Source organism: Gouania willdenowi, chromosome 5, assembly GCF_900634775.1.
Source record: "Gouania willdenowi chromosome 5, fGouWil2.1, whole genome shotgun sequence".
NCBI classification, from domain to species: Eukaryota; Metazoa; Chordata; class Actinopteri; order Blenniiformes; family Gobiesocidae; genus Gouania; species Gouania willdenowi.
In genome coordinates, this window is record NC_041048.1 from 27332727 (window position 1) to 27345114 (window position 12388).

Below are 12388 nucleotides of genomic sequence, written 5' to 3' on the forward strand. Positions count from 1 at the left end.
TGCAGCATCTGAAATGAAATTCAAATCACTGTAAATGACGCAACCTCAAGTTTTCTCCCCTAAAGCGATGTGACTTGCGTGATTTGAACGATAAGGTCAAGCAATTAAAATCGCTCAAAGTTGAAAAATTTGAACTTTTCAAGCGGCAACTCCCCCATCATTCACCATCTGTACAGCCGAGGGAGGAGCTGCTGCCTCCTGCTTCAGTGAGAACGGGCAGCGGGAGGCTTCTTAAACGTATCGGGGCAAAATTAAAGCATTTACATTCTTAAATAAGCCTACATTGAGTGAACGCATCCTTTAGTAACTCCTTAAGTTGAGCATTTATACTGTAAAAGCAGCTCTGTTTATGATAAGTGAAGTGATCAGCAAGCTGTCTCCTCTGTCATCCTGCTGTGCAGACACACATCCCTGTTCATGACGTCAATGGAGCGATGTAGCAAAAAGCACGGATGGATGGATGGATTTACACAATCATTCATGTTTTATTTGGGAAACATGTGAACGTGTAGTTAATGTTAGCAAGTTGTTTAGCTCATTGCTATGTGCTGCTTCAGTGGGATGAAGCCCTTTAAGCTTGGTGGGGTTTTTTTGCACTCCATTCTACTTGTTATCAAAAGGCTCACTAACTTGAACACATTGCCCTTAAACCACTCAAAACAAAAATATGGTACAATCTGATGTATCACAGGCTTTTTAATCATGTGTGCTGATTTTGCTGAGCACGAGTACAGTATGGTGTTTCCCCACAGAGAGCTGACTGCAGAAGATCAGATCGCTCTGCTGAAGTCTAGCGCCATTGAGGTGATCATGCTGAGATCAAATCAGAGTTTCAACCTGGAGGACATGTCATGGAGCTGCGGAGCTCCCGACTTCAAATACCAGATCAGTGATGTCACTAAAGGTCAGTGCGAATGTTTCTGATTGACAGAAAGGAGTGTGTTGCATAGTAACTCTTATTTCTTTTACATTTTGCTTAGATAAAACGTGAGAAAGTATCACTTGTGTATGAAAGCATGTTACACCTCTGTCTCGTGCACTTCCCAAGGCAATACTCGATGGTTTTGAGAATAGGCCAAAGTTGAGGAATGTCGACTCTGAGCTGCTCATCAACAACCAATACCTAATGCAGAAAAACATGTTGCACGTTGTCCTGAAATGACATCAACAGACATGGCAGAGTTTATAAATATGATCCCTGTAGCCTTTTCAGATCAGAGCTCAATTTCAACCTATTCTCCTACCTGATACACCATTCCTTTACTCGGTTCCACTTTTTGAATGAGTGTCTGGACCCAGCTTTCTTTGCATCCTTGTTCAAATACCCCGTGCAGAGATGAGGGTGGTTCAAAAAGCACAAACAGAAAATTAGAAAAATAACACAAAAAATAGCAATTGTTCAGAACAAACATAGAAAAGGTTAAAAACATATATAATTCATGGAGCATTTTGACAGTGTCATTCTTTTGCGTATTGCTTGATCCTGGAACAAAGTAATGTTTGGTTTTTATTACATCACCTGACATTTTTTCTACAAGTTTAATGTGAAATGTGTAATGTTGATATGGATTGTGTTGAGATTATATTGTTTTTAAAAAATCAGCAAGGAATGATTTTTCTTTTACTTCATATGTTTTTCAGGAAAATGCAATGTATGCAAATAAAAGGCATTAACCATTAAAAAAAAGTTAGAAGTCGATGTTGAGGAGATGTTACAAAAGAAATGTCTCCTTAAAAAAAAAAGTAGGGAACTTCTACTCGCAGTTTGAAAGCCCTGAAGTAAACCAAACTTTATTTGTTGACCACCGAGATGTGGTACAAAGGTCAAACCTCTGTTTTGGGATGATGTCAGAAAATATTGTGTTTGCTGTGTGCTCAAAGAGCTGACAGCTCAATGAACCCTGATTCAAATGTAACATTTTTGACAATAGAGGATCATGTAATTGCCCTGAGGGAACCTCTGGAGTAAAAGGACTACTGGTATTCAAATGGTGTGAACGTGTGCCTTTTCTTTAGCGGGCCACACTCTGGAGCTGCTGGAGCCACTGGTGAAGTTTCAGGTGGGCCTGAAGAAGCTGAATCTGCACGAAGAGGAACACGTGCTGCTAATGGCCATCTGTTTGCTCTCTCCAGGTAATGCAGAATGCTGCTGTGCATTTGTAAAGGGCCACCATGAATTGTTCATGATTGATCACAGATCCTTCTTTTTTATATTCTTTATTCCCAACTGAGAACATTAAGTCTGATTAGTGTAGCATTAAATATGACTTAAAATTAGTGTAATTGAATTACAGTTGGCATGAATTTCCCACTCTGTATTTTGTGGAGATATGTGTTTTGTGAGCTGTAGCTTTAAGTGAGCGTGTTTTTTTTTTTTATTTGCACTATGCATTTCCAGAAGATACAGTCCATTTATTATACATGAAGAGACAAGCAAGCAACATGCGTAACAAAGTGGTTATTTGCATCTATTTGTGTGAATAAGACGCCTCATTAACGATGCATGTGTGTTTTCCTGTTCTAAAAATAGACAGCCACCTGACCAGAGTGCAGGGATGTTTTCTGTTCATTTATTCTGTAACTTTTAAAATGGATGTTTAAAAACAAGTGAAATAATTTGAAATGAGACAATACATTTAAATAATTAATTTTACTTAAAGTTACTACCCATTGATCAATGAATCAACATCATTTATTCCAAATAGCAAGAAAAAAGGTCTAAATGTGATGCTTGAAAGTTTGTTTTCTTCACCACCCTAAACACTTTGTTGACATTTTTGCATGTTGCATTGTGGGATGTGGCTGAGATGGGTGCATACAAGTGTTTTTACTTCCTTCTGATATCAAGAGTGATACCAGGAACAAATGTGTCAATTGAATCATTACGCTCTTCAATTGGTGAAGAAACACAAGAATGAAGTAAAAACACTACACTGCATCTGTTTATGGGACTCCATATCCCATAATGCAATGCATAAAATTGTCAACAGAGTGTTTAGGGTAGAGATGAAAACAAACTTTTAAATGGCATATTTGAGCTTTTTCCTTTCTTTTTCTAGTAAATGATGAATGACACTATGATTTTATCTAATAAAAAACATTGGTAGTAGCGACTTAAACATCAGTATATGCATTTTTATTTCATGTTGAAAGAAAACCTAACATCAAGTTGTTTGATTTGAATTTACTTTTATTTCAAGACAACTGGTGAGCATTTGATTTAGTTGGTGCTACTGCAGTTTACTGTGCTCTTAAACTGGGCTGTCAAACTAATTTTAGTTCAGGGGCCAAATATGAAATAGTTTGATAATATCCCCAAGTTTGTACTTTACACTACATATAAAGCAAAGTATGGAAGCCGCAAACAATATCCAAGCAATAAGTGATAGATATCAGTCCCTGCAGGATTTGGTCTTTCAAATTTCATTGATTTTATGGCCAATTTTTACTTAATTTGTGGAAATTATGTGATATCATTAGAGGAAAATAGAACAATTTGAAATTTAAAAAGACTGCAGTGGTGAAAAAAGTGTGAGGAAAATTGTGATCCTTGGCTGGTTTATCTATAACTGAATTATTTCATAATTTGGACAATAATTAATGTTTTTTCTGTCTTTTTGACATTTTTCTGCCAGCTGATTTTGATTATATATAGGGGCCGGATTTGGCCCCCAGGCCTTGAGTTTGACACGCTTGTCCTAAAAAGTCACGTTATCTTTAGCAATAGCACATCCACTACCCTATATTGACTTTAAACAATGTTTTTGGATTTTTCCGTCTTCGATAGAGAAACATTTCTTCTAACTATGATTTATGGCTTTAGCACAGTTTTGCACAAACAGCATGCCCTCCTTTCCTGTCAGTGTCTGTCACTGCCAACTTCTTTTTCTCAATGCTAAAATGTTTTTTTAATTTAATTAAATCGTTTTTTTCATCTGAAATATTACAATGCCCTTGTGTTCCTGTCCTTTAGTTTGTGTGACAGTAATATCAATATAATTTCTATGTTCTCTGCTGACCGTGCAGACCGCCCAGGTGTGCAGGATCACGCTCGGATCGAGGCCCTCCAGGACCGTCTTTCTGAGACCCTGCAGGCTTACATAAGGCTGCACCACCCAGGGGGGCGGCTGCTGTACGCCAAGATGATCCAGAAGCTGGCGGACCTGCGCAGCCTGAACGAGGAGCACTCCAAACAGTACCGCTCACTGTCCTTCCAGCCAGAGCACAGCATGCAGCTCACCCCGCTGGTGCTGGAGGTGTTCGGCAGCGAAGTCTCCTAGACGCCACCGCAGAACCTCCAGAAGTACCAGATGAAGCTCAAGACGAAACCCCTGTGGGTAAAAACAGAAAATTTAAAAGTAGAAGATAATGAGGATGTGCTGGATAGACGAGAAGTGAAGTTCAGAGCAAAGTCAAAGAAAGTGGCGTGTTTGTTTGGATGTTTGTTTTGTGTCTTGGGGGGGAAAAAAAATGCTAAGGTGGAATGGAGTGCAGCAGATCTCACAAGACACGGTAGACAAGGGAATTTCATGCAGTACATCATAACCTCCACATGCAGCTTCTGCCTATTTCCAATGTTTTTGTCTTTGATTGAATCAACCAACAGCTGCTTGTGAAAGCCCGGACAGTGTGTGTGAGCACACGTCACGCACACACAATAACACAACAAAACACTTTGTTGTTTACTTTGCCATTTTGTTGAGCTACCTCTTAGTTTTACAAAGGTTGTTATATGTAAACATCACCTATGTGAAACATGTATATTTAGAGACCATATGGATTTAATTTCAGTTTACTGTAAATAGCAGTGCCTGCACATTATTTCGAGTCAGAATTAATGTTTTGTTGGGCTTCTTTCCAGGTTGTGTGTGCGTCATACACACGCTTTTCACCTCTCACCTCTCACCAAATGTATGGTCTCCTACTTTAGTAGTACCCCAAAATAACTTTGCTGCTCATTGTGGCTCCACTCTCGCAGCCACTCGACAAGTTGTCTTACTGGCCTCACAGCTGTAAAGGAAAATGTCATTGTAGTTTTCTACTTTGATAGCACCGCCTGTTGTTTTAGCAGGACTCACATGGGCCTGGGCTTCAGATGACAATTAGCCACTAAATGCATGAGCTACTTATATGCTGCTAACTGTCAATCAAGGCAAGCTGCCAGTATGGCTTGTTACCCTTTTGAAATGTTTATTTTCCTGACTTTGAATTATCTACTTTAATGTAAATAATTCTATACTATCCCTTGTATGTTGTTCGTGGTTATGCCACCTTTAACCATGTGTAAAAATACAGTGTATATCACATCTCAAAGGGCTAACGTGCCAAATTTTGAACTGGAATAGCAAATCATAGCTTGAGCTAAAAGCTTGTCTTCTTTAGATGATGATTAACTTGCAATAGTTATTTTTTGTTAAGTTCTCTCACATTTAATACATTTCCAGGAATTCTTACATTTGAAGGAGAGTGTGGGAAACTGCTTCAGACCCCCACAAATCACAGTCCTCTCCTTTGTGAGTGGAAAGTGGATTACAGTACACTGACTAGAATGTCTGTGGGCCTGGTGGTCCACGTCCTCATCTGATGATGTGTGCAAAGCAGCCATCTAGTGGCTTCACTGTGTAAATACCAGGTATTTAAAATCCTAATCAAATCTGCCGCTGTACATAGGGGCCACATAGATTCTGAAGGCTAGGTTTTTTCAACAAACAAAAAATATATATGCAAAATATAAATGAAACTGTTTACTTTCTCTACCTGTATCACTTTGTTCTAAAACACTATGCTCTTTGTTTGTATGTTGGTCATGATTTTTTAGAAGGCTGATTTTAAGATTTAACCCACGGTTGTTTGTCTTTGACACAGTCAGATTGTAACTCATCCAGATTGGGCTTCATGGCCTATAATCAAGACTCTTTCTCAGAAAGACGATAAGCTAAACCTACATTACTCTGCTGCTCTCTGATCTAAAGCCATATCGATCGCCAAGCACGTTGCATATAACAGTGCGGGTTGACTTCAGAGCCTTGATCTTTTGCGTTAAGCGCTCTGCTTAATTTTACTACTTTGTACGACTCATCTGTGGCATTTCCAGTTTGACAGAGACCTGTGCGCCTTCTCTCTGCTCTCCGTCCCTTTTGCTGTCTGCTTCAGCTTTTAGATTTAAAAACTCAACTGCAGAGAGACTTTTAACGCAAAGGTGTACAGGCCCGCCTTCCATGCCCGGAATTGTAGTTATCATTACTCAGCCCATTTCTACAGAAACAAATCCCCTGATAGAAGTCTAGTCCCTGATTATGGAGGATCTTGCTGATAGAGATCTGTGATTAAAATAACAATTTCTCGTCTTTGCCGACAGGAATTTGATGAGCATTTGCGCTTTCCCCTCATTGCTGTCGTTGATTTGATGTTGTTGAGTTGGAGTTTAATACGAGAGGATTTTAACAGCCGTTTAAACATCACTGTGGCTATATTCTAACTTTTAAATTAATTCTATATCTACTTTATAATGGTTTGATTTTTCCTCAATATATATTTATAGATTGAATTGTGTGTATATGAGTAATTCCCACCAATTAAAGAGAGAGTCAAAGCTGGAGTGTTTAGGAACAGTCAGATGTGCTGTTACTGAACACTGATTTAGAAAGTTTAATAAAGTGTCTCTTTTTATTTTATTGGTGGACCATACTTTGATTGTTGAGTATGAGTTTGATTTCTCTGTCAGAATGAGGCAGTGCTGATAGTGTATGGTGAATGCAGTAGGGTGGTGCCACAGGGAGACTTCCCTCCACACTAGAACAGGGTAAGAAAGAATGAGTCATGCTTTGGTGGAGCAGGAGAACTCAGGAGCAGCAAACACAAGGTGAAGACCTGATGGGATGTTTTCTCACTCCCCTGTATCTCGCCTTACACATTGAGTTTGTTGCATCTCCTGGGTCTGGTTTTTCAAAAGTAATCAGCTCCAATTTTAACAGATTAAATCAAATCTTGGAACATTGTTTTTTCAAAAGAAAAAACGGATTACATAATCGGATTGGATCACGTAATCCAATCTTGTTTTTGATCCGGATGAAACCTTTAGTTTGGGGTTTTCAGAACTTTTTCAGTAGGATTGGGATCATTTTGATCCAAAAAAAATCTGGATTAAACTGTTCACATTAGGAGGATGGATTTCAGGCCCAAAATCTAATGAAACTTTAAAAGTGTATCAAATATTACTATATTTGGATCATGCAGTATAGCCTACAATATATCCAATTTATTCATAAGGTTTTAATTAGATTTGTTCATCCGTCAGCCTTCCAGTATAGGCCTATACAGCAAAGTAAAACAAGTTTGGTCTCATTAAATAATCCCCCAAACAGCTGTCAGTTTTAACCACAAATAATATATTTAACTCTGTCACGAATTGATATTTATGTACAATATTCATCACAATCAAAAATGTTTTGTTTTTAGATTATTTTTTAGTGATGCATGCAATGACAAAACAGGATAATGAAGCAATGGCATCACTGGTTTTTGAAATCCAAAACAAGTCCAAATCTGGATCAACTTCATCCGGATTAAACCTTTAGGAGGGAAAAAAAAATCTTTTGAAAAACAGGGCCCTGAAGATCTGGATTGGTTTGGCCCATCAGAGCTGCTTAGAAACTCTACAGTGTGGTTGTGCATAAAAATATATAAAAAAATAGGAAGCCTAAAATCATGCCTGACCCAAACCCCAACACTAACTCAAAGGTTCCATGTTTGTTAGGATTTTGTAACACTCTAACAAAGCCTACAATATCCAGCTTCTGGTACCCAATCACCAGCAATCTTTACAGTTTATTTTTCCTTCCTTTCATGTCGATACAGTTTTTAAGCTTTTTGTACAAGAGTCATCATTACAAATCCTGTCTGAACACATTTTTCATTTCCACACAACCGTTTGCCATCCCTCATGTAAAGGTGTCGTTGGACAGTACTTAGTGTAGTTCTTACAAAACAAAAGGAGTGTCCACAATGGATGTACACCATAATTTACCTAAACAACCTACCTCTTTTAGCACAGATTTTTTTTTCTTTCTTTTTTTTGCTTTAGCATCAAGCATTTGCCTGTTTTTACTTTTATATTTGTATTCATATTGGTATTTATTGTTGTCTAATGAGTCATACTTCAACGATTACCTCAGAGATATCTCAGATTTTGGGAGAGTCCAGCTAATGAAGTCATGCATAGTTTTTTTTTTTTTTTTTTTGTGTAGTTTGATTCTCCAACATAGCATTGCCTTCTTTGAACGCACAATAATACCAGGAGTGTTTACTTTAAATATAGTGCCTCTACTCAGACCATCGGGGCTCGGGCTCATTTGAAGCTGCGGTCACTTGGAGAACTGTATTTTCCATCAGCAGATGCAGGGAATTTTCAATGCATTTTTGTTAACGTATGCAGTATGATGGCAGGCGATGGAACTTGCAGAAACACCTTTTAAAGTGAGTGCAGCTTTGAAAGAAGACTAGCAACCTGTATGCTTTGGGGCAGCAGGAGAAGTGAGAGGTTTGCCTGTGCTCCACTCACTGCAGCTGTAACACAGGATTGGTCTTCTCTTCATTCCCTCTTAACTCCTCCTGCTGCCACAAAGTCTGCTCTAAGGGAAATATTAGAGGGGTCACATCCTCACTATCCATTCAATGCTGCTTTAAACTCAAGCTCCACCAAGTTGCGCCACGTGTAACCAACATAACGTAACATGGGAATTGTCCAAAGTGTCAGCGCCTCAGCGGTGCAACAGACTTAGTGCTGCTTCCTGGGAAGAGATATTCCATTCAGATGATAGGATCCTAATTAGAGCAACTACTTACTTTATTCAATTCAAACTAATTTTTGTTTTTCTACTCATGTCAAACTGCTTCAGGTAAACACTGAATGAAATCTGAGTTTTTATTGATCAGTGAACGATGAGGAAACATGAGCAATGTGCCATAGCTGAACAGGAGGGCTCCGACGCCGGTTTCACAACTTCCTCAGCTCCATGTGTGGTTTTCCTACTCTGTACACTTTCCGCTATGTGTCCTGAGGAGTAAATTCCAATTCGACATCATGGATTCACCTCACTGCACAGTTCTGTGCATTGAAAGGAAATCCAAATCTAAACTATATCGATCCGATCCAACAAAAGCACTTAGTGACACGTGTGTACAGATCAAGAAAGTAGCCATAAACTGCCTGTGCAGATCAGCTCGACATGGCTTCATTTACCAAGACAAAAAAGTTAACTAAATTCTTATGTAAAAACAATTTATCTCTTTCTTGTCTTTTTTCTCTCAAAGATCTCTTTTCTATTATAAAATTGGTGTTTATGTAATGTTATTTTTGTCAGATGTTTTGAAAATCAATAATAAACAGTTGTACATAACAGCAGGCTTCAGTGTGGTGTGGGATTATTCATCAGTCGTTTTTCTTGAGTGCTTGTTTTTGTTTGTGCTGGTCATATAATTAGAATATAAGATTAATTTCAGTAATTCCATTCAAAAAGTGAAACTTGTTTATTGTATACATTTATTTCACACAGACTGACATATTTCAAGTGTTTATTTATTTTAATGTTGATTATAACTGACAACTAATGAAAACCCCAAATTGAGTATCTCAGAAAATTAGAATATTGTGGAGAGTTTCAATATTGAAGACAGCTAATTAACTCAAAACACCTGCAAAGGCCTTTAAATGGTCTCCAGTCTAGTTCTGTAGGCTACACAATCATGGGGAAGACTGCTGACCTGACAGTTGTCTAAAAGACCAACATTGACACCTTGCACAAGGAGGACAAGACACAAAAGGTCATTGCTAAAGAGGCTGGCTGTTCACAGAGCTCTGTGTCCAAGCACATTAATAGCGAGGCAAAGGGAAGGAAAAGATGTGGTAGAAAAAAGTGTACAAGCAATAGGGATAACCACGCACTGGAGAGGATTGTGAAACAAAACCTATTCCGAAATGTGGGGGAGATTCACAAAGAGTGGACTGCAGCTGAAGTCAGTGCTTTAAGAACCACAGACGTATGCAAGACATGGGTTTCAGCTGCCGCATTTCTTGTATCAAGCCACTCTTGAACAAGAGACAGCATCAGAAGCGTCTCACCTGGGCTAAAGAAAAAAGGACTGGACTGCTGAGTGGTCCAAAGTTATGTTCTCTGATGACAGTACATTTTTCATGTCCTTTGGAAATCAAGGTCCCAGAGTCTGGAAGAAGAGAGGAGAAGCACAGAATCCACGTTGCTTGAAGTCGAGTGTAAAGTTTCCACAGTCAGTGGTGGTTTGGGGTGCCATGTCATGTGCTGGTGTTGGTCCACTGTTTTTCCTTAGGTCCAAGGTCAACGCAGCCGTCTACCAGGAAGTTTTAGAGCACTTCATGCTTCCTGCTGCTGACCAACTTTATGGAGATACAGATTTCATTTTCCAACAGGACTTGGCACCTGCATACAGTGCCAAAGCTACCAGTACCTGGTTTAAGGACCATGGTATCCCTGTTCTTGATTGGCCAGCAAACTGGCCTGACCTTAACCTCATAGAAAATCTATGTGGTATTGTGAAGAGGAAGATGCGATACGCCAGACCCAACAATGCAGAAGAGCTTGAAGGCCACAATCAGAGCAACCTGGGCTCTCATAACACCTGAACAGTGCCACAGACTGAGCCACTCCATGCCATGCCGCATTGCTGCAGTAATTCAGGCAAAAGGAGCCCAGACTAAGTATTGAGTGCTGTACATGTTCATACTTTTCATCTTCATACTTTTCAGTTGGCCAACATTTTTAGAATTTTTTTTTTTTTGTATTGGTCTCAAGTAATGTTCTAATTTTCTGAGATACTGAATTTGGGATTTTCATTAGTTGTCAGTTATATACATCAAATTTATAAGAAACTAGTACAGTGCCCGTCGGAAGTATGCATTCATGTGGGAGCATAAGGGGTATAATTGTGGGTGCAATTTTCCTGGTTTAATTCTATGGGACATGTGCATGATAAATGTGTGTTTTTTTTTTTTTTAATTCTTAAATTATTTTGTTTGGTGTATTTTTCTGTAATGTATGTTTTTTGGAGTCGTGTATTTTTCTATCTTTCTGTTGTGTTTTTGTGCATTTTTTGTGTAATTATTGTTTTTGTTGCCATTGCAGTGTGATTCAGGAGTCATTTTGTGTATTTTTTGTATAAATATTTAGTTTTGTGTATTTTGAGCCGTTTTCATATTTTTGTTGGATTTTTCTGTAATGTATGTTTTTCAAGTCATCATTATGTGTATTTTTTAATCTTTCAGTTGTCTTTTTGTGCATTTTTTTGTATAATTATTGTTTTTTGTTGCCATTGTAGTGTTATTCTGGAATCATTTTTTGTATAAATATTTAGTTTTTTGTATGATAAATACTGTGTGTGTGTGTGCGTGTCTACATGTGTATTTTTTTTTGTATAAATATTTAGTTTTGTGTATTTGAGTCATTTTCATATTTTTGTTGTATTTTTCTGTAATGTATGTTTTAGTAAATTAAGGTAAATTAATGTATTATCTACAATTGGGCTGTCTTTTTTAAAAACAAAACTCATTTTTTACCTTCGAACCGAGGGGTCACAGCTTAACTTCCATGCACGGCACCACAGAGAATCTGCAGTTTTCCAGATGGAGAATTGAACGCGTTGAGGTCAATACTTACTCTCGTGAAACAGCGCGTTATTGAGCAACAGCTATATGGTTTAAACAATGGGAAACGTGTCTGCAAAAGACTCACCAGTGGCTGACGGTTTAAAATGATCTATTCAGAGAGCTCCCATGTTTGAGACGCTAACGATAGCATGACACAGGAGGAAGTTGAGTCTGCCGTGGCTCAGACACACGAACATCATTGACTCACATCAGGTCCAATAAGTGAGACTTAAGAGCTTTGCTAGTTTATCAGTGTGGGCGCAGCAGCTCAGACACTCCTCTCTGGTCTAAACTATCTTCCTCTCTCTCACCCGTGTGTTTACAGTCTCGTCTGCTTGACTGTGTGTGCAGCGATTGGCTCTGGCCGCACACGTGACTCTTGCTCGGGTGAAGTACTGTGCAGTGAAATAGATATAGATGGTGCACTAGCGCCCCCTCACACCCTGAGGTCAAAAGTTGAATAGGTTTCATTTCAGGGCCGTCCAGAAGTGAAATAAAATTAAAATAAACATTTGGAAATGACCAAATTACTCCAAAATAACAGATACACACACTCGGGGTATTTTCAGGTCGAACTCTTACCGCATCGGGGAGATATTCGCTCTACACGCACGCACACACACTCACACACAGATGTTCCTTGCTTTCATAGATAGATCAAATTTGAAATATATCAGTCTGTGTGTAATGAATGAATATAATATACAAGTT

The 12388-nt window shown here is 38.6% G+C and overlaps 1 protein-coding gene and 1 long non-coding RNA gene across 5 annotated transcripts in view; one reads left to right on the forward strand and one right to left on the reverse strand.

The window, feature by feature from the left end:
* LOC114463028 (vitamin D3 receptor B) overlaps nt 1–9405 on the forward strand; it is a 47406-nt gene extending 38001 nt beyond the window's left edge. For all 3 annotated transcript variants that reach the window (XM_028446249.1, XM_028446248.1, XM_028446250.1), the window contains exons 8-10: nt 753–904; nt 2017–2133; nt 4027–9405. In XM_028446249.1, the coding sequence (XP_028302050.1) occupies nt 753–904; nt 2017–2133; nt 4027–4280 (523 nt within the window). In that variant the 3' untranslated portion in view covers nt 4281–9405. The remainder of the gene's footprint in view (nt 1–752; nt 905–2016; nt 2134–4026) is intronic.
* LOC114463029 (uncharacterized) lies at nt 902–11972 on the reverse strand. Of its 2 annotated transcripts, none has more exons than XR_003674064.1 (4): nt 11763–11972; nt 4101–4331; nt 1245–1312; nt 902–1153 (listed from the first exon to the last, which is right to left on the reverse strand). It is a non-coding gene; the product is annotated as an uncharacterized LOC114463029 (long non-coding RNA). The 2 variants fall into 2 exon arrangements; XR_003674063.1 differs by having other exon boundaries at nt 4020–4331.
* Between the last annotated feature and the right edge of the window lie 416 nt (nt 11973–12388).